This window comes from Aspergillus luchuensis, chromosome 2 (genome assembly GCF_016861625.1).
Source record: "Aspergillus luchuensis IFO 4308 DNA, chromosome 2, nearly complete sequence".
Taxonomy (NCBI): Eukaryota; Fungi; Ascomycota; class Eurotiomycetes; order Eurotiales; family Aspergillaceae; genus Aspergillus; species Aspergillus luchuensis.
Window position 1 is genome coordinate 152,702 of NC_054850.1, and position 23,803 is coordinate 176,504.

At 49.3% G+C, this 23,803-nt stretch overlaps 7 protein-coding genes across 7 annotated transcripts; 3 read left to right on the forward strand and 4 right to left on the reverse strand.

The window, feature by feature from the left end:
• Positions 1-1,121: 1,121 nt before the first annotated feature.
• AKAW2_20068S (uncharacterized protein) lies at positions 1,122-1,551 on the forward strand (the record flags this gene model as incomplete). Its single annotated transcript, XM_041684740.1, has 2 exons — positions 1,122-1,251; positions 1,328-1,551. The coding sequence occupies 2 exons, from the start codon at positions 1,122-1,124 to the stop codon at positions 1,549-1,551; spliced, it is 354 nt and encodes a 117-aa protein (XP_041538894.1).
• A 552-nt stretch (positions 1,552-2,103) lies between these two features.
• Positions 2,104-2,496, reverse strand: AKAW2_20069A (nuclear transport factor 2 family protein; the record flags this gene model as incomplete). Its single annotated transcript, XM_041684741.1, has 1 exon — positions 2,104-2,496. One exon carries the CDS (start codon positions 2,494-2,496, stop codon positions 2,104-2,106), a length of 393 nt encoding a protein of 130 aa, XP_041538895.1.
• Positions 2,497-2,814: 318 nt separating this feature from the next.
• Positions 2,815-4,197, reverse strand: AKAW2_20070A (FAD-dependent oxidoreductase; the record flags this gene model as incomplete). The annotated part of the gene is made up of 2 exons (XM_041684742.1): positions 2,815-3,522; positions 3,577-4,197. 2 exons carry the CDS (start codon positions 4,195-4,197, stop codon positions 2,815-2,817), a joined length of 1,329 nt encoding a protein of 442 aa, XP_041538896.1.
• A 1,020-nt stretch (positions 4,198-5,217) lies between these two features.
• AKAW2_20071S (uncharacterized protein) lies at positions 5,218-7,216 on the forward strand (the record flags this gene model as incomplete). The annotated part of the gene is made up of 10 exons (XM_041684743.1): positions 5,218-5,347; positions 5,394-5,530; positions 5,580-5,662; positions 5,712-5,809; positions 5,858-5,978; positions 6,022-6,400; positions 6,448-6,578; positions 6,624-6,951; positions 6,997-7,102; positions 7,146-7,216. 10 exons carry the CDS (start codon positions 5,218-5,220, stop codon positions 7,214-7,216), a joined length of 1,584 nt encoding a protein of 527 aa, XP_041538897.1.
• A 179-nt stretch (positions 7,217-7,395) lies between these two features.
• Positions 7,396-7,864, reverse strand: AKAW2_20072A (Dabb family protein; the record flags this gene model as incomplete). Its single annotated transcript, XM_041684744.1, has 3 exons — positions 7,396-7,551; positions 7,611-7,721; positions 7,802-7,864. 3 exons carry the CDS (start codon positions 7,862-7,864, stop codon positions 7,396-7,398), a joined length of 330 nt encoding a protein of 109 aa, XP_041538898.1.
• Positions 7,865-9,302: 1,438 nt separating this feature from the next.
• AKAW2_20073S (Zn(II)2Cys6 transcription factor) lies at positions 9,303-11,155 on the forward strand (the record flags this gene model as incomplete). The annotated part of the gene is made up of 4 exons (XM_041684745.1): positions 9,303-9,533; positions 9,581-10,228; positions 10,295-10,569; positions 10,639-11,155. The coding sequence occupies 4 exons, from the start codon at positions 9,303-9,305 to the stop codon at positions 11,153-11,155; spliced, it is 1,671 nt and encodes a 556-aa protein (XP_041538899.1).
• Positions 11,156-23,134: 11,979 nt separating this feature from the next.
• AKAW2_20074A (uncharacterized protein) lies at positions 23,135-23,503 on the reverse strand (the record flags this gene model as incomplete). The annotated part of the gene is made up of 3 exons (XM_041684747.1): positions 23,135-23,250; positions 23,341-23,434; positions 23,492-23,503. The coding sequence occupies 3 exons, from the start codon at positions 23,501-23,503 to the stop codon at positions 23,135-23,137; spliced, it is 222 nt and encodes a 73-aa protein (XP_041538900.1).
• Positions 23,504-23,803: the final 300 nt, after the last annotated feature.

Below are 23,803 nucleotides of genomic sequence, written 5' to 3' on the forward strand. Positions count from 1 at the left end.
GGTTTCGGGGTGCAGGTCTCATCACACGTCGCACAATGTACAGAGTACAACTAGTGGACTAAATATGCACCTGTGATACACTATGGAAGGCATCCTCCGGCTAGATCCGTCCCGATTCCGCAGTTCAAAGTGTACCCTGCTTCTTCCGGGGTATTGAGGAATTTGACTTTGGTGTTTCAAGTCCACTTCCAGTCAGGAACCCATGATATTATATGCCCAGGACACAAGGTAAGCTACGTTTTAGGTTGCTGGAGCGCGCGATAGAAGTGAGAAGAATCCCCTTACTAACCGCCTATTTACTCACCGGGCCAACAGGACCAGGAAATCAATTTGATTTTCCAACCGACCGGGGTCCCAGCTCCATGTTGCCCAAAGGCGCCAACTATGAGAAATCAGTAGACACGATCGGCGAACCATCTTTCGCAGGACGTTCACGGCCCGATCGAAACTTGATCGCTTCTGACTACGTCCGTACTGCATCTCGGATGCATCGGAGACTCATGAGTGAAGTATTCCTTGACCTCGGCGCTGTACAGAGCCACTAACGCGGACTAATCACAGTTACATCGTCTATTTATGACATTGACAAATGTCTCTCTTAGGACACCACTACGCAAGTGGTACTCTATTTGATCGTACCAGAAGTTGTGCTCTAGTGAAGCGGCCTTGCGTTCTCCTATTGAACCAATTGGGCAACGCGGCACCTCATCGTGAAAAGAAGTACTTCGAAGCTAAGTCGATAGTTGTATGCAACGTTACTTCCCATCGTCATATGAGTGCTAAGATGGTATAGTGTGCACTCAACCTGGTAGTTTACCAAGACATCACAGTGATACGACGCCCTAATCATTCGAGACATGAGACATGATGCAATGTGATGCAGTTGACTATCACTCTAGTAGGAAGCACAAGCTCATCACGAAGGGGAAACAACAGTCAAACATGGCAATGATTATCGAAGTCTTCTCGCTAACAGAGGTCCTGAATTTATATAAATCCTCGCCGCTCACTAGAACCTCCCTCGAACATCCAACAATCGAGCTTCCTCAAGCCAATTTCCAAGCATCCCAATCTCAGCCTTGCAACTCGTCTTCAAACAAAACCAAGCCAAATCTTCCACCATGCGTTTCACTGCTCTCATCGCAGCCACCATGGCTCTAGCAGGATCTGCCGCAGCACAGTGCCCGGCTGGTGCCACTGCCAATTGCAAGCCAGGCTTCAACTATTGCGCCTCGACGCTGAATAAACTAGGTAGTCCCCTTACTTCTCGATTACCTGTCCGTGTTTCGGTAATGAAAGCTAACCATATTATTTACTCCTTTGGCAGGTGATGCCGACTCGGCCATCCGCGAAGCACTGAGAGTTGCGGGCTACAGTAGTATAAAAGTTAAGAATGCTGGCTTGTGGGACGACCTCGTTTTCCATTGCAATGATGACCATACACTTAAACTGGAGAATCAGTGCGAGTTTAAGTCCTGGTGTGCGGATGGTGGTGTGGGCCACAATGATTACTGTAAGAAATCAGAGCTCGGTGGTCCATTCGGACGGTGAATCCGTTCAGTTTGTGTCTGGTTCGTCCTTACGGCTATAACAGGGTTTCAATCGAGGGTGTGAGGATACTGCAATAGTTGAAGAGGCATTAAAGGGAACGGGGAAGGGACAATAGTGAGACACTTGTACGTTCGTTTGCCTTGATAGGAATGGAAGCCATGCATCATTTCAAACTTGGACACTCTTACTTGTTGGGTTTTACAGTTGTACAATTGATGTGAAGCTTGTTCTCTCAGAAGTCGCAAGCAAACTAATTCTCTAATAACAAGCACAATGGAATTTTATATCTGTTTGAAATTAGTGTATCCTTTCTAGTCATAAGTTGCAGTGTCATCGATATTCATTACTGAGTAGGTAGTAAGCAGCATGTATAATCTTGCAAATCTCTGCAACAATCCATGTTAGCATGTAGTATCTGAGTCATAGTATCATTCAAACTAACTCATTTATCAATAGCAACTGCTCAAACAATCCCAGAACACACCGGCTTCTCTAACTCTCTCCTTGCCATCCTCAATCCCTGTTTGTCTCCAGTGCCCATAACCATTCAATCTACCCCAACGGACTCCCCCCGCTCATCCAAACCATGACCTTCTGAATCCTCCCCTGCTCATCCACATCAAAGAAATTACAATTCAGCATATCCCTCTGTATCCCATCCTCTGGCACTCCAATGTACCGCTGCTGCGTCGCGACTTTCCCCGCCTTCTCATCAACAATCATGCTCACCACTCGGTGCTCCATTGAGGTAGACTGAGTGATGAAGTCGTCCAGCATGGCCTGGATAGCATCCCGGCCTGTGAAGGTTACGTTGCCTGCCGTGACCACGGTGAAGGTTGCGGTGGGGGAGAAGAGCGACATGGTGGTCGGGAGGTCGCCGGCGTCGATGGAGGTGAAGTAGGTTGTTATTGTTTCTGATAGGGTGGTATATCCGTTTGTGGTCATTTTGGTGGTTTTTCTTGAGACTAAGAGTTTGCTTTGAGGTGATGGATGTAGTTGGTTGGAAGTGGGATGTGATGTGGTTATAATGGTGTGTGGTAAGGGGAACGAGGGGGTTGGGGATGAAGAAAGGAGAATATTCCCGAGGAATATTGGCTCTTAGTGGGGTACGGTTAGTACCATGTTGCTTACTTTACTATATCGGGTGTGCGGGGCAGTGATCGACGGGTAGCCATGTATTGCGAAGCTCTGTATAGTTGAATTAAAGTGTATGGTTATATCTATGTACTATCCAGTGATTATTGATAAAGATTTAGGCAGAACCTATGTGTGGGCCTCAACCTGGTTAATCATCGCATGCATACGCGCTGCTCCATCCTCCGCAAACATCATATCCTCGACCTCGATTGAGTCCACAATATGCGCTCGTCCGCGGGCACGCATGTCTGCTTCGTAGGTATCAATAGCGCGTTCTACTGCTGCTGCGTCTTCATCTGCTTGTTGGCTGTCACTGCGCTTCTTCGTCTCAGCCATGAGGGCATCGAACAATACCAACGCATCATACATGGCAATGTTGACCCCGTCGCCATTCGGCGTCGCCAGGTGCGCTGCATCTCCGAGCAGCGTGACTCCAGGGACTCGCGTCCAGTTCGGGCTTCCATCGAGAAAAATATCCGGGTCAAGTCGGTGCAGTGGCCACGGACGCCAGGGACCCTCTGCTGCTTCGGCGAAGGCGCGGAGGTGCGGCGCCCACTCAGCGTAATACTTCAGTACTGCGGCGCGCGCTTTCTCAGGGTTGGTTATGTCGGCTTCGCCTCCAGGTTTGGTAAATGTAGAAGGGACTTCAAGACCCATGTAGACGCGGTAGGAGCGGTCGGACATCTGCTGTATGCACAGGGTGCAGCCTCGGGTCATGGCGAGAGAGTTGCCAGCGCCTACCATTTCATGTGCTGCTGCGTACTGTGGATTGCCGGGTGATATGCGACCTTCAATGAAGATTCTTCCAGAGTATTGTGGTTTTGCAGGAGTTATCTAGTAGGATATGTCAGTTGGTGTGATAATGATAGTGGATGGATGGCTACATACCAATGGGCGGACCCTGCTCCACGCACCGTCAGCACCGACAACGAGTCTGAAGCCGCTTTCCGTTGAACCGTCGGCAAATTGCAGTGTGCAGTCCGCAACATGTCCATGACCGATCTTACTGGTCCGTTCCACCCCCTGGAGTGCACTGGCCCAGCGGATGCGATGCGCAGGTAACGAGTTCAGCAGCAGTTGTCGCAATTGCAAGCGGTCGATTTCAGGAGCATCACGACCTTCACCAAACCTCTTGCGGAAGTTGCCACGGAAGTCTTGTACTATCACAGTCGTTGCGTCTCGACGCGCCAGCTTCTCGAACTCTTCAATTAGGCCTGCGCGCCGCAGTGCTTCTTGGCCTGTGTCCCCGTGAAGGTCGAGTGTGCCACCCTGAAATTGCAGGGCGTTTTCTGGCGAGGTATCGCGTTCGAATACGACGTAGTCGATACCAGCTGTCTCAAGGAGACGTGCGAACGTTAGTCCGCATGGACCACCGCCGACAATGGCTATCGGGGCGGGCTTTCTTATGGTGGCGATGGTGCGGGCTGCAGGAGAGTGGTGTGGTTTGAGTAATGTCAGTGGGGAGAAGGTTGTTCGTATGCTTGTAGCTTGTGAGAGTAATCGGGACATTGTGAAGTCTTTGTTTTATTATTGATTGTGGCCATAAGTGGAGGAATGACAGATTCGAGACTTTATATAAGAGCCTTCGGGTGGTAGTAAAACCCGAGATTGGCCAACAGCGGGTGCCAGATCTCGGGCATTACAAAGTCCCGAGGCCAGAACAATACCCTTTTTCCAACTTATAACCGCTTTCAAAGGTCGGAACCATGGGCGATTGGGAACTCAGCTTACATGCGGATAGGATGTATAACTCCATCAGAAGTTTTCATTCTCAAGGACTCGCGATCGTTAATAGCACAAGAGCTGTTTGGCGGAAGCTGCACCACCGAGTCGACAAATGTCAACCCCAAAATAGTAGGATTCCACAGGACACTTATGCCAACAGTAAGTAATTGACGGAGCCTGCAAAACATATTCGACGTCGTCGTGATAACGGTGATGATACAAATTAGGTTTACAAGAAACGCACTCCTTCTTAGATCGTTGACAGGTATCAGAGAGGAACTACTATGCAGGGTCCAATCTATAGAGCCACGAGGAATATATTAGTCTGGTGGCTTGAGCAGGACTAGGCTACGGACAACGAGGATAGCGGTGGACAGCCAACACATGGCTTTACCCTGGTTAACTAGGCCATGATACGCTAACAATCAACTAAGGATTCAGCCCAGGAACAGCTTTCTAGTCTCTTCCTGACACTAATTAGCGGCGGCAACAGCCCACCTCTATTTATATTGTTGACATCTGCTCGTCGGCCGAGATAGCATCAAGCCTATCGCCGATCGCGTGCTAGCGGGGTAACCTGCCTGTAATCAAATCCTTTCCCTAACTTACCTTCCCTCATGATTAACAGTTAGTTAACGTTAACAAGCATGTTTTATGATGAGTCACATCGAGGTGTAGCTGCTGTTAAGGCACTCAGACAGATGCTGCCTGATAAGCTCGGCTTATCTGTTCCATTTCTTTGCTTCTGCCCATCCCACTAAATTGTTCATCTGGCGTTCATCGAATTCACCCTTCTTGACGGTTATGGCTTCGGATGAGACTACTCGGTTACTTCCACGACCCGAAGACGGGATTTCACCCGATCAGGAAAATAATGAGACAACTGGAAGCATTTCTCGGAGTACCGGACTGGCCATCTTCATCGCATACCTAGGTATTCTTGCTCACGCACGGGATGAAGCAATCGCTGACACAAACAGGTGCCTTCCTGGCCAGCACAGATGAATCACTCGTCATTGCGACTTACGATATCATTGCCTCCGAGTTCCGTGAGCTGTCAAAAGCATCATGGCTGGTGACGGGGTACAATTTGGGCTATTGCATTGCCTTGCCGGTGGTAAGTAGTGCTACCCGGCAATGAAGGTGTTTGACATTGACGGATGCAGTACGGCACCCTTGCAGACACCTTGGGACGCCAGAGATCTATGCTCCTGGGATACCTAGTATTCGCTCTTGGCTGTCTGATTAGGTCGGTGGGACTCCAGCTGTAGCGTTCATTATTCCTCTGACTCCAGCAGTTCCCTCAGCAATTCAATGAACCAATTGATAGCCGGACGGATCATCAGCGGCGTGGGGTCTTCTGGCATGGTGGTCATGATTTCCATCATTATAACGGGTACGATGATGTGCCGCCTTCATTTCACTCGAAAGCTAATGTGTATAGATCTGGCGGCGCCCAGCGAGGTCGCTTTATTGCGCAGCTACACCAACGTCGTGAACATGCTTGGAAGGGGTGTCGGAGCTCCGCTGGGACGAGTCATAGTGAATTCACTAGGTTGGAGATGGTAAGACTTCTGTCTAATTATTTGAGCACGGCTAATAGCACAGGGCTTTCACCGGTCGGCTACCTCTTATTGTGCTGTGTCTGTTTCTATCCCGGGTGCAGTTCCCTACTAAGCCTCGCACAGCCACTCCGGTCGCTGAGAGGTCCAAGATGGAAAAGCTGAGAAGTCTGGATTATTTCGGCATTTTCAGTTTCGCGGCGGCTGTTTTCACCCTACTATTAGCTTTGACAACAGCTGGAACACTTGACGGAAGGCTCTCCACAGTGTACGCTCTGCTGGGAGTGTGCGCATTAGCTACTGTGGCTTTTGTCTGCCATGAATGTCTATGGGCAACAAGGCCGCTGGTACCGTTACGACTGGTCACCAAGGGTGTCGGACAATATTGGCTGGTGCAAGTAGTGTTGTTTAGCGGACGATGCGGAGTAGGTCGCAACAATGCCATTGCTGCGCAATTCACTGACAAGCCAAGGTCACCACCACCATCACGCAATACCTGACACAAGTGAGACAAATGCAGGAGGAAGGGGCGACTTTCTTCCTCGTTCTGAGCACCATGGCTCTGGCCATGGGTTCGATTATTTCGGGGTTCTCGATCAAACGGTAAGTCACCGTTTACTCCTCTGATTGGCTGTGTTAACTCTTTAGAACGAAACGGTATAAGAAAATGAGCCTTGGGTCCGCCGCGATTAGCATAGTTGCATCCACTCTGCTATTCTTCTCGTGGCATTTCGATCGCCCCGTCTGGGAAACGCTCCTCGTCATTCCGATGAGCACACCCATCGGTATCATCATTTCGGGAGAGTTTATTGGCATGACCGGTCGTGCACCAGCGGAAGACATGGCCTCGTGTGTAGGGGCATACTATCTCAGCCAACAGTTGGGGGTAATTCTTGGCGGATCGATCGCACCGTTGCTGGTGCGGATGGGATTTATGCAGGATATTGCCGGAAAGTTTGGGCAGAGGACCCCAGAAGTATGTTTCACGGTGTGATGGTTTGTCACAGTCTAACAGGAGTAGATTGCCCGCCAAGTTCTGAGTGACGCACGCTATGTCGATACGCTGCCGGAGGGCATGCAGGCGGTTATCCGGTCGAGTCTGCAGTACGGATATCAGTTCATTCCAGGTAAGTATACCTCTCCCTGTGCGGACATTCGCTTATGAGCTAGTTTTTGCCACGGTGACTGCGGCGTTGTGTTTGCCCAGCTGGATTCTTACGCCGGAGGAGAGGCTGGATTAGAGACAACCATATCCGCAATGCTGGCGGCGACGCAACGGTCGGAAAATCGAACAGAGGCAGAACATCACTAAAAGTTGATTTCTTCGCTTGCTGCATCATATGTACATTCATGTATTCGTCTCTATTCTTGCGCAATTATACCGGTTTAGTATATTTGAGGTCATCATGTCTGCGAAGGATTAGAAGACCCCCTCGGTGAAATCGACCACCTGGGACTTTTCGATCAGACCATCCAGGGTCTTGACGAAGCCTAGATGCGCGGGGTCTTTGGTGAGATAATACTCTCTGTCCTGATCGGACTCAAATTCCATGACGAATACATGGGTGATTCCATTCTAGCCGTTTATTAGCGTGTCGATTGTTCAATCCAACAACTTCGGCAGAGATGACCTACATTGTTACCCTCCGGCGAATCCTGCTTTCCCGCTTTGAATGACTTGATGTATGGCTGGTGAGTGGTAGGATGTAGACACTTGTCTTTCAGGGAGACGAGATGAGCGCATGTCTAGCCAGAAAACAGTCAGTCAGTCAGTCATCACTTGCTGTGGTGTGATTTGTGAGATGACGTAAGGGATGCTGACTCACCTCCTGGACCTTCTCGGGGGCGAGAGAGGCCTTGAACTGGAATTGGACGATGTGAGTGATCATATTGGAGTACGAAGGGTGTGACCAGCAATAGTGAGGCGGACTTCGGGGAAGACGTTCCTTGTTGGGATAGGAAGGTGGTGGTGATGCAGTGAAGCTGCAGTAGTGCTGCGGAGGGGAAAGGACTAAGCAACAACACCCTGACTGACACACCAAGACGTCAGTGCCAGTGGAGATGGGATCAGTCAGCAGGAGGGTCAGTCAGGTCACAGGATTTCTTCATTATTCTTCACCCTAATATACAGTAAACAGTAAACACATATTGAATGCCGAGTGTACTCCATACTCCATACGATGTACTTCAATCCCAGCCAGACGGGGATCCCGGGCGGGCACTTTCTTCCGATGATGAAGCTGCGACCGGCGACTGGGATGACATTTCCACATTTCCATTCCCCGCCAGTCAGCCACCCCCTCGTACTAATGATGATTAGATTGCAGAGGACTACTGCAGATACTTCCGGGCATCAGGGCATTACGCTGTGACCGTGACATTGTCACACCAGTCATGATTGGCAACGGCCACGCGGCGTCGGGGACCATTTCAATGCCAGTCGGGGATTGTCCAGGGACTCGGAGTCGGGATCCTCATTTAAACAGACGGGGACCCGGAGCCACTCCCCCACATGATTCCAAGGGGGTAGACTAGAAGAAGGAGTCTAGAATAGACGCCGTCGATAGTCGCCGACCGGGTGGGAAGGTTAATTTGCTTGTGTCACTGTGGCACCGGACCACTCGCCGACAATTAATTGTGGAGGAAATGCATTGATTAGATGTGCCTCTGTCGAGGGTTAGTCAAGTGAAGCCCGAGAACATGCATATCGGGAACCACCCAGCGAACATCTCCGCCAGTGCCTGCAGCCAACCAACACCCAAAACACTATGTCGATCGACAAGGTGATGGTGTGATGAGTGACATCCCAACACACCGGGTTTAGGCGGCTGATCCGGTTTCTCGGGTCCTTTCCTTCAGTCGGGGAACACCTGCATCAAATAAATAGATACACCTCTGTTGGACTAAAAGTACACCGGCGACCCGCCCTATCTTGCAGCGGCCTCTCCACACACTAGGCCTTGCTCGGGCGAACCCCTCGAGTTCTGTATGGCTTGTGCCTGGCAGTGGCTAGCTGGTACGATGTAGCCTTGTTCACATTATGCAAATTCACTGGGAATTATCACCGACTGCATGCTGAGTCGATCGGAGTGCCACTGCCAACATACTCCTTGAATGTAGGCGAAGTCTGCAAATGATCAGGGCTGGTGATGGTCCCCGAACCTCGGGGATCTCGGCATGCAGGCCTGATTCCAGAACTCGGGAATCAGCCTCGATGGAGTCCGATCATTCCATGCCACCAACCCTCCATACATTGTAAATAATATATCCTTCAAATGGCCTCCCTTTACCCTGCACTTGGCTCGTGCATGCACAATCATCATCATCATGGCCGACCACCGACCCTCTCCCCTCGCCTGTATACCCTGTCGTCGTCGCCATGTCAAATGCGACGCTCGCATGCCCATCTGCACTCGCTGCCACAATAGTAACAGTGACTGTCGCTATGTTCGTTCACGGCGCGGCTTGCGGAACAGATCTAGTCCTGATCCACCCCCGGGCGATGTCGATCTCCTACCAGACTTTACCACTTGGCTCAACAACACCATTGACCTAGATGTATGCCTCTCCATCCACTAACACGAACGTCATACTAACCAACCCAGCCAGAGTTCCTCAGCCTGGACCCCAACATCGACCTCAACGATGTACATTCCGATCCTATCCAGGACCTGCCTCCATCGCCACCAGCATACACACCCGCAGTGGCCGAGTCTGAACCCCTCGCCCATGATGCCATGATCCAGCTCTACTACCACCACTTTCATCGCTCGCATCCCATCCTCCTGCCGCGGCGCAGTCTCGCTTCCTCACTCTGCCAGCACATCCCCGCGTACATCACGCATATCATGCGCTACATCGGCAGCCACTACTATCCCCAGCCCGGATTCAGCGATGCGTTCCGAGCACCCGCCTACACGGCCCTTTCCGCCCCAAGCGACGGATTCAAAGTCCAGGGACTACTTCTCCTCGCCATCCTCGAGCATTCCTACGGACATGAAGAGACCGCCCGGAAACTCCTCAAAGAGGCCATCCAACTAGCATGCCACCTCAACATGACCAGTCCCTCGTTCGCACGTAGCCACTCCCGCGGGAGTCCCATCCTCGAAGAAAGCTGGCGACGCACTTACTGGGAACTCGTCGTCGTGGAAGGGCTCATATCCGCATTTGGCAGCGGGCCCATCCTGCCCAGCTACAAATGGATCAACGACGAGATGCAGTTACCTTGCGACGAAAAGGCATACAATTTCGAGGTAAATCCACCCCCACATAACCAGTGAACCAACCAACGATTGTATTCAAAACTAACATCCCACAAGCAACTCAAACCCCCAAAGCCATCCGCCACCCTCTCCACTCTCCCCAATTTCGACCTCCACCACATCTCCCCCTTCACCCACCGCATCCTCGCAACGCAAGACCTCCGGGCCGTCCTGCAAGTAACACAATCCCTCGACCCAGACACTGAACTCCAAACCGAGACATTAGACGCCCGTCTCGCCACCTCCCTAATGCGCCTCCCCTCCTCCCTCCCAGAACACGACACCGCCACCGTCGACGAAATGGTCTTTCAAACCCTAATGATAACATACCTGTATGTCATCCCCATCTCCCCCCATCCAATCCAACACTTGAAAAAGACGAGGCTAAACAGCAAGGATAGAAGCCTAATCTACCTCCACCACCCTCATTCCACTATCCGCCTCTCCTCATACCACCCCACTACCACTACCAGTACCCTCGCCTCCTCATCCACATCAACATCAACATCATCATCTTGCACCCGTCTCCGCACCCTCCAATCCCTCCCCCTATCCACAACAACAACACACATCCCCCACCACGACTCCCCCGCCTCCAACACCCACTCCCAAAAACTCCTCCGCGCCGCAGACCTCCTCTCGAACCTGGCCACCCTCCCAAGTACCGTCCTCTCTCGAACGCCATTCTTCACCTGTGGTCTCGCCATCGCGGCCGTGGTCCATGTCGCTGCGTTAGCGGGTGGACCTCCCTCATCGCTGGCGATCAAGCATGAGGATGAGACTGGGGCGGGGAGGGAACAGTCACTCAAAGCGAGGATTGAGTTGGGTGTTGGGGCGTTGCAGGTATTGGGTAGGGCGTGGCCGCTGGCGAGGAGGGTGAGGGGGGAGATGGTGGAGGTTTATCGAGGGAGGTGTTGATCTTATCCCATTACTACATACTACTTACAACTTGTGTTTTTTGGTTGAGGGGGGAAGTTTGGTGGTGAAGATTGTATATAGAAAGTATAATTGGTAGCTATGATGATCGAGTACACGATAGATATTACATAGATGAACCATTGGAATATTCTGTTATTTCCTTTATTCCAAATATGTGTGAGTGTGATGAATGTACGTCCAGGATAGGTTGGGTTACAGCTGTCATGATCCATCCCTTAAAGGGACTCGGGGACGTCGGAAGAGGAAGTCATAGATATGGTCATAATAAGACAGACCACCACTGAAGTGCAGTGAGTATCCCTGACCGATAGTTCAACCCATCACACCAACCATCTTATTCCCAACCCGTGGTTCACGTATCTCAAACCTTGTCCTTGGTTTCTTCTAACACCCTCCCCTTACAACAAGTCAAAGTGACCACACAAACTGAAAGATATGTGCTTCGATTTTATCACCATCAAGGCAATTATTTATTGCCTGTGAGTTGATAGCTCGAAGTCTCGGCGATAGTAAGTAGCCATGGCTACAAATGAATTATCTCTCCGGCTCATCCTTGGTCTGGGTATAGCAAAGGTAACAACAACCAGCCCGATCCATATTTCGCTTCGGCACAGCTCAAGGACCTTGTAGCCTGGTACTCGAGCAATTGACCTTATCCAATGGTTCGTATTGGGGATAGATCGAATATCGGTTCTCCAAGGATACCCAGATTGAGGACACATTGATAACAGAGAGAATGCACTCGCGTGTGTGTAGGACATCACTGCCGCGAATGGGACAGTCTTACTGGCTTTATGCACCTGTTGATAGACCGATACTTGCAAGATTTCTGAAGTCGTAGGCCCGGATGAAGCCATAGTCACGACGATTCAAAAGAGGAGAATCCAGAGCATCTGCTCATCGTCATGATGCTAGGTATCATCTCTTCTTTTTTCTGGTTGGAGTATGAGTTAATGGTTGAGACTTATGTCCCTTTTGCAGTTCCTTCTGAAGACCCTTATTTTGCAGACCGTGAAGAGCTGTTTCTTCTCCCCATGGCTGCTGTCACAATCTCATTGTTGCCTTTCTTGAAGCTGATCTCGCTTGGCTTTCGCAACATCCCTCATCCACCTTCTTCATCTCTTTAATCCTCCTTTCCATCAGTATCGATTTCGCCTACCATGGAGGATAGGTAGGCACGCAGGTTATGTTGCTTCATGACACTCGCATTTCCCATTCTGTGGGGCGTTATCAAGCAGGGAAGACAAACATCGCCATCATCTCATAATCCTTTAGAAGTAACCCATGTTCGGTGTGGAAGACATGTTTGAGATGAGATGTTATGTGTATCAGAAACACCTGTCACTATCTTCCAAATGAATTCCTGTCATGACTGTGTTGGTGCTTTTCATCTCTATAACCCCACCCATCTTAAAGACGGTTTCCCAGCGTCCTTGCATGCAGGCACTCCCATTCTCGATGTCCTTGGTGATCTTTATCCCATGGAGTTGAAGTTGAATCAACATATCAGGAGAGCAGTGTGTCGGAGGCCGATCGGCAATTTGAATCACATGGCCGACATGGTTCGAGTGATAACCGCTTTGAGTGAAAGATGTCCACTAGGGAGTTTTGGTCGTCAGGCTCAACCTCCCTTGGCGGTCGTTCTCCTATATTTAGCTTCTTGATCACTCTCGGCTGTCAATTGATCCCAATCGACGAGCTTAATCAACCCCAGTGATCTGTACAAATTAAAGGGCGTCTGGATATCTATCCGGGGTTGTAGCCTGTTATGAATGAAGGATAACCCACCACCTCATTTTTGGTCAACGGGTTGCACCTCCCTTTGCTGATTTTGTCTTTTCATTCATTGTCATCCGTGTCAGTCTCAACTTGCGATCAACCGGGAGACGTCTCACTGTGTGCAGTCTCCTGTTCCGATTTGGGATTAAGCAATCAGTCCATGTTACATGTCTCGAGCGTGGCTCAGGTGGTACACTGATGACATTGCTCGTTTCCTTCTCATCACATTCCTCATCAAGTTCTGGAAAGAGATGGAACATCTGTCAAATTCTACGGCTCTTCTGCCGACCTTTCGCCTCTCCACTCGGCATGTTCCATGTCGCTGTCCATTTGGGACAGAGCTGAAACAATTGTGGTCGGCTGCAATTGTTCTTCTCTTCTTGAAATTGTTGAATCAGTGCCCATGAAATATAGTGACTGACCGACCGAGTTGATGCTTAGATCATATTTTCTGTTCCTTTTTCGTCGTGTAGCCTTTCAAGGCTCCCGAGGCTCCCGAGAAAGACAAATATTTCTTAGCCTGTGAGGTCCAGCATCCCTTGGCTGGTCTTTCTCCTTCTGTTCAGCTTCAGTATCCATTCGAATAGGTGTAAATCTATCGCACCACCTTATAGACGCCTTGATGATCCAGTACTATGACCGTCCCATGCCGATGTTGGGAGTAGAAGTGTCCATCGGCCACATACATCCTCCTCATCTCTTTTCTATATTTCGCCCAAATCCGCAGTGCTGTGAGATTCACAGCTACCACCATACCCGCATGGTATTCCACTACCATCTCATCCCATCAATATTTTCCCAGCATCGCCGAGTCTGAAGGCATTTGCAATATCGGTCATGTAATGGGAGATGGGACTGAAAGCCCTACGAACTTCTCTCCACGTCCGAGGCGAAGTAAATGAAGAATAGGTTCACAGTGCATTCCACACTAGCAGGGTGTCCACTCTCAAGAGGTGATCTGATGAATTCCGAATATGTGCGAACAATTGTGGTTACCTTCTGCTTTCTAAGATCTGTCAATCACGAATAGAGAATCCGATTGATTGAAGTAATCCTTTGTGGATCTTCTTCCCATTTCTTTCTCGTCAAGTCCGGCTTCAGTTCCTAGAGAGAGACAGATAATGAACTGTCTGTATACCTCATCTTGTGCAACGTGCAAGCAAAGTTGCCAAGTAGGTTGGCAACCATCATGGCGAGCAGCGCAGCTCAACATATGAACCATACCAGAACAGCCATAGCGAGTTTGCATCTTCCTAATAAGTTACGACTTCTGCATATGGATCACAATTTGGAGATGATGAAAATATGGACCGTGTCTCGCTTCTTTCAGGGTATCATTTATGCCTTTGAAATTGTTATATAGTTCCAACGGCAATCAGCCGGCGCAGCCGACGCAAAAACCACCACAGATTTGATGCTTGTGACTAGCAATTTTGAGGGATTCAAAGTACCATTCGGACTTGTCACGATCATCTGGAGAAATAGAGTCGCTGTACCATTCGGGTATCTTGACTAGTTCACGAGCGTTTCCCGACATACCCACTTGAGTCTGGTCGGTTGGCATCATATATATTGCGCTTTTAGCATTGATGACACAAAGCAGATGCTCCACCATCCATGAAGCCGTTTATATGACACCTGAACTATCTCAGGTCATCTTGAAATTTGCTCATTCTGCTCAGTAGACGCAGAGATTAAGCGGGACGAGCAATGGAACGAGGTGGGAAGTACCTTTCCCAGAGCATCTTGCTCATCTTTCTCTATCGGTGAGAAGAACACTATGGCTAGAATGATTAGGTAGTTCGATTCATTTTCCCTGTTGGTGTTTCATGTTGTCCTGCGTGGATGTTGATGAATACCAGAAACAGAGGACTGCCACTCCACGGATATATTCTCTGAGAGTCAAAGGACAGAACGGGAGGAACGACAACACACGACAGTAAGCGCCTGGTATTGTGGACGATGGTTCCAACGGCAGAGTGACGTTGATTAGGATTAACATAGCCCACCAATGAATTTTCCGGCAAACTCTCGGTTGATTGGCAGTTGCAAGAACACGGATCAACTCCTTGGTGTGCCCGTATATATGTGCCCTGGTTATCATTGCCTTCGGTCGCTGCGTCGATTGAAGGAAGAACATTAGCAAGGATGCTGCCGCGATTATTTCCGTGCTCCATTGGTAAAGTTTCCGTTAGGAAGCAGTTAAGCGCAACAGCCAACTCATACTTCTCCTCTTCGTTTCCCGGTTTCCTATCCGGCGTGGATCCGTCCCAGGGGTTTTTCTTGGGCGGTATATCCAAGGAGCAAACCCGAAGCATAGACAGATGCGTCATTTCGTTGCACCTCGGAGAAGCTCTCCTAATGTCGTTATTGTGTAATGTTACTCGTTAGTTCTTCCTTTTGTCTCTGTTCGTAACCAGGCATTACAGCCCTCTTCGGGGTGCACTGTGCACACCATGCATCTTGTGTTCTGGTCACTGCTCGGACTGACAGGACGTCGAAGTTCTTCCACATCGGTAAATACCTAGGCTTCGTTGAAGCTTCAGGCACAGTGATATAACCACAACGTCCGCATGGTTCCTTCAAACAATAGCCACCACCACATCTATCGACATCACGAGGGGAAACCCGAGAGTCACGGCCAGGTTCACCCGCCGTAGCATCAGCGCGGCCCGCATCGTGCAATGGTCAACTTTTGATCGGTTGTCTTCACCCAAATGCCGCTAATGACTTCTAATCCCACCCTTCAGTAGGCATCAAAGACATCCGATGATGTCTGGCTGACACCCGGATCTATCCTGAGCTTGTTGAGTTACTTCCCATTGAATAGGTCTTCTGACACCTTTGCTCTTCCACCATATCCAAGGAAACCATACTGAAGTTGTCATTGTTCTCCTCTCGACCATGCATGTTTCGGGGTATAGATCCAGTACTTGTTCAGGACCCGTTGCATTGTTATTGATTTGGTGTTACCATTCCACCTCATCAACGGTTTCATGGCTTGAGCTTTCGGTATCAGTTCTGAAACCAACAAAGAAGAAATGAAAGGATCCATAGACAGATTGTACTAAATAGCTTTCATTTTGCTCTTGTGCGACAGATGGTGGCTTCTGCTGAACGGAGCAATTCTTAACATCGAGTAGCATCTCCCTCTGAACACGACGAGTCTCTTCTTCTCGGCTTTCTGGTGTCTCTCCATGTAGAGTTTCTTTCCCGAGTGCGCTGTGCCGGTTGTTAGCTTGCTGGCGCCGCAGCACACCCAGTATCATGTTGGGTGACTTACTGTTGGCCATCGGCCCCCGTCAACGGCATTTAGTAGACATATTGTTCATTTATAGTAAATCTCCGCATTTCGCTTCCAACGATCGAATACACTGCATGCGGTGTCATTTCCATACTCTAACATACGGTAGCGCAATCTGTCGCCAATATTAAATCATGACCTTACCATCAACAAGCCCAGCCTGCCGCATCTCCCCTCCGAGAAAAACAGCCCGACACAGCAACCCATTCGTTGGTGATGGAAGAGTAGACTACCCAATCAGGCAGTTTCATGTCCGGAATTTCATGGCAAAACACAAAAGCTTCGGATGATGATCTGTTACCATGCCTCTCGCCGCAGCTAAACAGCTCAAATGAGTAGATGGTTGCGTAGCCGCGGATGGCTGTTGAGAAAGATCTGAGTATAGAGACCATTTTGCGGTGTGCACTTGGAACGTGCGTTTGTGTTGAGATCCTTTTTGTCGCGATGGTGCCTAATACCACATATCGTCGTGTGCTTAATCTTGTGGTGGAATGTCTCTCGAGTCACATTAAGTCCCTGGCTATTCTCTCTGCGACTCGGACATGGAGTTAGTATATAGTATCTTTCCAGCCAAGTATAGCCTTGACCCGGCGTGCGTTTGCTCTGCATAGTGTTCTGGGCCCATTATCATATATTCCAGAAGAACGGTTCCAGACCAGACCAGGCTCTGGCAGACCATTCTTCTTACAATAGACGCTCTGGAGACGGAGATGTCCCATTCCTGTGATGTCCTGCTGGGCACGACCTCAACCATAGCAGCAACATTATGAATATAGTTGGGATCCCTTTTCTGACCCAGACACTTGATTCGGGTATCACACGATAAAAGGCCGCCATGGTGTCAGCCTGTTCTCCAGTGCCCCAAGTTTTGAATATAATAAACTTCGACGCCATCATAGTATGAGGAGTATGTCAGATTCGACGCGGCGCACTCACACAGTAACCCGTTAGAAAAGCGGATGATAAAGCTTCATAAGGATGAAATATCAGTGATAGGCATCGTAATTAATTGAATTAGACTGCTTTTTAGCCCTTCGAGTGCTAGAATGTCCATTATTAGCGAGTTGGGACCTCGGACTCTGGCCCTGACCCATCGGCAGATGCTGCTGAATGTGTCAATGAACCGACGATGTCGTACAATTGTAGATGTCCCTCTCATAGATGTTCCTGGATCTTTCGCAGAGCCCCAAAGTCGGGCGCCTGCGGTAAGACGACGATCAGATAGTTGAAAGCCAAGCTGTCCAGTCCAGACCGGAAACTGTGTTGAGCTTTAGCGCCAGCTCCGCATTTTCTGGAGGCGGTATTCTTTCTGTCTCAACGCTAGACAGAGTCTCACCGGTGGTAGGATTGGTTCTGTTCAGTCTACGGCAGTTGTCAATAACCTCCGTTTTGGAAAAGGGAGTTAAGTGAGTTCATACCTGGCAGTGATGTTCCCTGGACTGTAGCGTCTGAACCATCCTGATCCCCTCGCTTGGAGTTGAGAATCCGGCACATTGCGAAACGACCAATCAGGTTTCTGTTGTGGTGCAACTGGACGTTTTGTTGGCATCGTCGTTGTACTGCAAGGAGCTGGACACATGTTGATTTGTTTGAAATCTCGTCCGACGAGATATACTCAATGAAGATTGAATCAAGGGAGTGCAGTTCGCACTCTCCAACGTACTTTGTGTTAATTGGGTAGTCTGACTTTCAAGGTGCCAGAAGGCATTTCAACAAAGCCAGAGGTCTGATGTCGCTTTGGTGACCATTCTGGAGGCACGCAAATTTCTTTCCGCTTCCATGACAGCGATCTCACTGTGTCTTGAGTATATAACCCCGAGTCGGTTTTCGCATGAGCAGAGTCCACCGTCGGCGACCCAACAATCGTCGCCCACTCATGATATTTACAAGCCGAATGAATTGCGCGTCTTCATCCTAGCCTCATCATAACTGTAAATATGAAGTGTTGATTCTAATTGGAACAACATGCTATCTAGATGCTGCAAAGGAAGTTTTACATAGCGAATTTTGCGCTGCTTCGGTCTGATCAGACAAGAGAACGCTCTAGAGCCCAAACAAACCGAGGCTGAAGTGCGCAAGCGACTATCACATAAGCCCCATCGCGATCTTCCTTCTGCTGACCTGATCGTGCCTGTATAATTTCAAGGGCAGGACATGATTAGAAAGCGCGTCATCTATATTGAGGTCGCGCGAAACAGTCGTTTTCTCTCCATGCTCACCGTAAAATGATATATAGTTAGTTTGAGGTATATTGATAATTGGGCCAGGTAAACGGTAGCACCATAGCCGTCCGCGTCGACGTTCGGGAGCGCGATCGAATGGCAGCAGAAGCTTTGTCGAATCATTCTGCCCGGAGAATCAGCGTCGACAAGTTCTCGCGCGCGTCACGTAACTCCTCACAATTTATTGTTATAGCGACCCAATGAGTCAAATTAACAGGAGTTCCAGCCATGCAGCTAGCAACTCCGTCCTCGCCAGTACGGTAGCGGTGGAATAGTGAAATGCGCGTTGCAAGATATCCGCGACGCCTGCCCTTGTCCATACCCATGGCGGATGCAATAGCATCCCATCCCAACCATCCTACCTGCCCCGTAACTCCCAGCCCTCTGAGGCGGATCGATCTATCGCTGTACCACGGAACAATGGTTCTTGTGACTGGACATGCACGTTTCAAAGACCACAAAATCCATGGATTCTTCGCACACAAGGTGGTGTCGGCACATTTCAGGTCAGAGAATGCCTCCTTAGTTGTTTGTAAGAAAGTTGAAGACATAGTTTTCTCCTGGAAGATTCACCTTCTTGCGTGCCCTCAATTCGAAGCTTCTGGTACCATATTGACGCATCCTTCCCACAACTTATGGGAATTTTCTCCGTACCTAGAATTTTGACAAAACCAAACACCGGTGGACGCATTGACAAGCTCATGATGATTGAGGGGGTCAACGGCAGCATGCCGTGACACCTGCCTGCCGACATTCTTCCCATTCCGTGTATGACAGATCCGAAAATCAGTCTCTTTTTGCTCCCCGTAGCATTTTCGGCGACTGTCGGCGAAGTAGCAGGGACTCAGAAAACACGACGGATTCCCCCGCGAGATTCCGCTTTCAATGATCTTGCGCACATGTTCACCATTACTCGTAGTTGTGTCACGATCCGATTCGTCACCTGGTGCTTTCGAGAAAATCCAGAGCGAGACATCGGCGAACGCAGTAGTGCAGCTTCATACTACTGAACACCAAGCCGGAATAGTATAAATACACAATTGATCTCTCGGTGAGGTGTATTCCGTTGCATCCTTCACGGCTGTATTGGAAAGTTCAGCGGCACTGGAAAGGCCGATTCATCGGAAAGGGCTTGGAGACATTTCTTCCTGTTTCAAAATTTCAATTTCGGTTTCGACTTTGGATCTTGGAATTGATGCTAGGATGGACTTCGTTGGCTCTGTTGCTCGACCAACTACCCCTGGATAGGCAGCTGGTAGAACATCATCTATTCCTGTCGATAGAAAGTACAGCAATCGGGAGAGGTTGTTGATTCAACCTTCCCCCTTGCTTTGAGAGAGGAGTTCAACCGGAATCCCAAGTGTGCTGATAGATGGGTTCACAAGCTGAACTGCAACATGTACAGCCTCTCGACTCATGCCCAGAGGAGAGTGAAGATGTTGATTTTGAGACACATATATGAAGATCGTGTGTGTGCGTTTCAATGTTAGATGCCATGGCGCTCTTCATGACCGATGTATTTGGGATTCGTCGTTAGCTGCGATAAATGAGACCGAAGTAGACTGCTAGCCCAAGTTACCAGAGACAGCCTTTTTGTGTGTGCGACATTCGGCGTGGAGGTGGAACTGCTCCATCGGCGCCTGGTTTGTTCGTACATCTTGGCTGCAGTGATAATAGACAATAGAGTGTGACGCAGGCCGAATTCTGCAGACCTTCTATGATCATTGACGGCTGGGCAGAAGTAATGGTCTTGATCATTGGTATCTTGCAATCATGCTTCTTTTGTTGTGGTCATTGGCGCATTCCGCAGACAATTCTCTATCTGGGCCAAAGATTTAGCGAAACCGTCCATCTGATCATCTCCATTGACTGAAGTGTCACAAATGTTACCTTTAGTCGAAGCGGCTTCGAAACACACAGCCACTTATAGAGACCGTTTTGTTCGAACCGGAATTTTGAAGATCTGGATCAAGTACCTCAGCCTTTGCTGTCGTACAAAAGCCCATTTTGAGAGATGAGCTATGAATTCACGCTTTCTTGTCCTTCCTTGAAGGATACTTCGTCGGCGATTTCCCGACACATATCAGCCGTTTGATTGATTGACAGTAAAGACCGCAGATCCTCAAAAGTCAACAGCACGGTAGATCCAGACGGCAACCCGGCAGCGAGGGAGTCCTTCAGGCGCGGAGTGCGCTTGCCGTCAAGGCAATGTGCGGATAAATTTGTGCGGGCGGATGAGAGCGTTGAACTCTAGTGGCCGGCAGTCCTTACAGCCACCGACCACCCCGCGAAAGCCCGCAGGGGCCATGGCCATGGCGCTGATATTTCCCCCCATACCTGGATGGGAATTGTGTGATCCCAGTCAGAGAAGATAGGGTAAATGTAATTCCACAGTGGACTTCTGCTTTGCCGTGTGCATGTCTATTGTGCTTGCTTTGGAACGCCAAAGATCGTCTGCCTTACCAGTCTTTTCTTCGATTGGAACTCGACTCCACTCAGTCGAAGGGGTAGCTTTCATTCTCCCATCTGGAAATAATCGTACCAAGTGATTCGGCCAGCGCGGTCGGTCGATTGGCAACTTGTATACCTTGGCTTGCTAGTGGGGCGCAGTGGTTCCAGGAGAAAAACACCCATAGACAATACAGTCCTGTTAATAATCCATAGCTCTTGAACCAGCTTCTCAAGGCGATGCCACGTTTCGTGGAATCATCAAGGAAAGGGGCAGTCTGCAGCTGGCGGTGATTAACCGAGCCTTTGCCTGCATTTAAGGGCATCAGCAGGTGCTGAGCAATTGTTTCTCAGGAGCTCAATCTGCGGAAATCAAAGTCCTAAATCTGGCAGCTCGGTCGTATCCTTCTCCGTATTATCATCTTATATATCTTGGTCATTGGGTAGACATTTGTCCAGAGAAATGAGCTGTCAGTGGTAATAGTAAGAACCCACTTCTATTGTCCTTGACAAGTTCTCTAAAATTTCCCGCCATTGCGTTCTTCTCAGCCTCCGTCTTCCGGTTTCTAAGTCTTGCGACATTTGGCTTTCTTGGGATTTGACGGCTTTTCGCTGTATCCAAGTCTGCATTAAACAGGGAATTCCAGCTGGGAATTTTGGTCTTTCTGTGCAGGTGAAGATTGACTGCGGATACTATTATACATCAGTGGGCTCAGTTTGAGTTAGTGGAACGAGTGATCCATTCATTCAATGTAAGGTCATGATATCCAGAAAGCAAATTCCCGGGTTGTCCAGCAGCGGCAAATCCAGTCAACGAATGGCCACATGAAGTGGCCAACACCATGGCTGGCTTTGAATGATTGCAAAGAATTTTATCTCATGGAGATAACAAAGGGAGCCAACAACATGAGGTGAATGAATTTCAGGAGCAGACACCTCTGGACGATCACAGTACGGAGCCCAGTGCCTTGGGAGCATGTCGGTTCAGGAGACAGTTCTGTGATCAGAGACATGTGACTTTGCTTGAAGCAAGCAGCCCTGTATTTGACCAATATCACTTTCGTCCCACACACACCGTGAAGCCGGTGATGTCTACACTTCATCATCTGGTGCAGTCGGACATCATTAGAAGCCCATGGTGTGCCTCATGCCGGCTGTTATGGGATGCTTTCTTTCCATTGAGACAGCCTGGAGAACCTCTTGCCCAGGTTATGAAAGCCTGTGCTATTGAAGGGCGTGGTCTTCGGACCCCTCCGCCAGTTCTCTGTTTCACTGAGTATTATGAACTCCGCTATGTTGTCCGGGGAGCTGGGGTAAGGCGTGGCCGACATGAGCCAGACTGCATAAGTGCTGTTGTACCCAGAAAAACAATCACTCCTTGCGACCGTTCCCAGCTGTTTCGTTTATCTAAACGCACGCGTGCCATTATAGGAAGGCCTGGGTCGTCGAATGGGTTTGCGAAAGAGGAAGAGGCCAAGGGGATCCCGTGATCATGAGCAAGCATACTATTAAATCGAGTAGCTGCCTCCGCGATCTGGAGCTTCGTAACATGTTTCTTAAGCAATCCAGAAAGTATCTTATGGCTGTTTTCAGCACTGGATAAGTCCGATATGAACAGACATGTGGCATGGTGCCTCTTCTCGATGGTTATCCTGTCTGTTTCTAAAACCTTCCTGCTCTCATCGGATAATCATCGGCCAACTGGCAATCGTCCATAACCGGGACAAGCTGCTTGGCAAGAGAGGAAAGGCGTTACTGACGACGAAGTGCTGCTATATGACGAGTTAGCCAGGTCCACGGTGTCCATGGGGCTTCTGTGTACTCACCTGAGACTGTTCTGTGTCTTGAACTGTGTAGGCCATTCCATTCATTTTTGATGTGGAAGTATTCATCATGTGCCACACGGTAACATCAAAGGCTACCATTTCTTAAATCTATAGTGCTGCGCTTCCTCAGGCGAGTCAAGTACGGCGTGCACGTCATCGCTATTGTAGTCTGTGGATAGACAGCTCCGTCAATGTAACCAAAGAAAGCATGTCTAAGTCCAGATTGCCTTCTGTTTTGTCTTCCTTCTTCTCTTGTGGCTTGCCATAAGGGTCGACGCGTCAGGCAAGAGTAAATGCATTTCCGCCAACATGCTGGAGACAATGATACCATGGGATCTGCTGGGACTGCAGGGCTAGAAAGAATATATGGCACGTTCGTTCATGGGTCAGACGATGAGCTCAACGACAGACGCCAAGGGCACAAGATAAAGCAGCGGTAAGTCGCTATAACGTTCGGAACCCTCGGTTGTTCGGTCCATAGAAAGGAAGCAGTCACTGATATACGAGGCATCAATCAGCACCTCAACCACGCGTCGGTCCGCTGAGCAATATATCAGAGAGCATGTAGGATATAGTATATTTTACCGTAACGATTGCAGAGGATCATCAGATCCCCCCTTTTATCTTGGGAGGAGAACCAGTGTGCCTTCAGCTGATTATCTCGCCAGTCTGCGCTCGTCTATAATAAAAGTGGCTATTAGCTGTCACCGAAAAACATAACAGAGGAATGACATACGTGAGGCGACATTTCCGTTACAGTAAAGTCCTGACTGGGCTATAGCGTCGCATGCGATATTCATCCTGCATGCACTATCAAGCCCTTGTGTACGGTTTGCTCACGTCATGAGGGAAGGACACGGTTCCACCAAGTACAGTGCAGCTAGAGGAGCGCGACTGACAATCTCTCGTTGAGAAGGAGACGATCGTCCTCGAGTATGATAATCTTTGTATCGTGCCTTCATAATAGGACGTGTTTGTAAATGCTCGACGGTAGGTCTCTCTATCCATTGTAAAATAAGTCCCAAAGTCCCAAGTGTATGTGTCATTA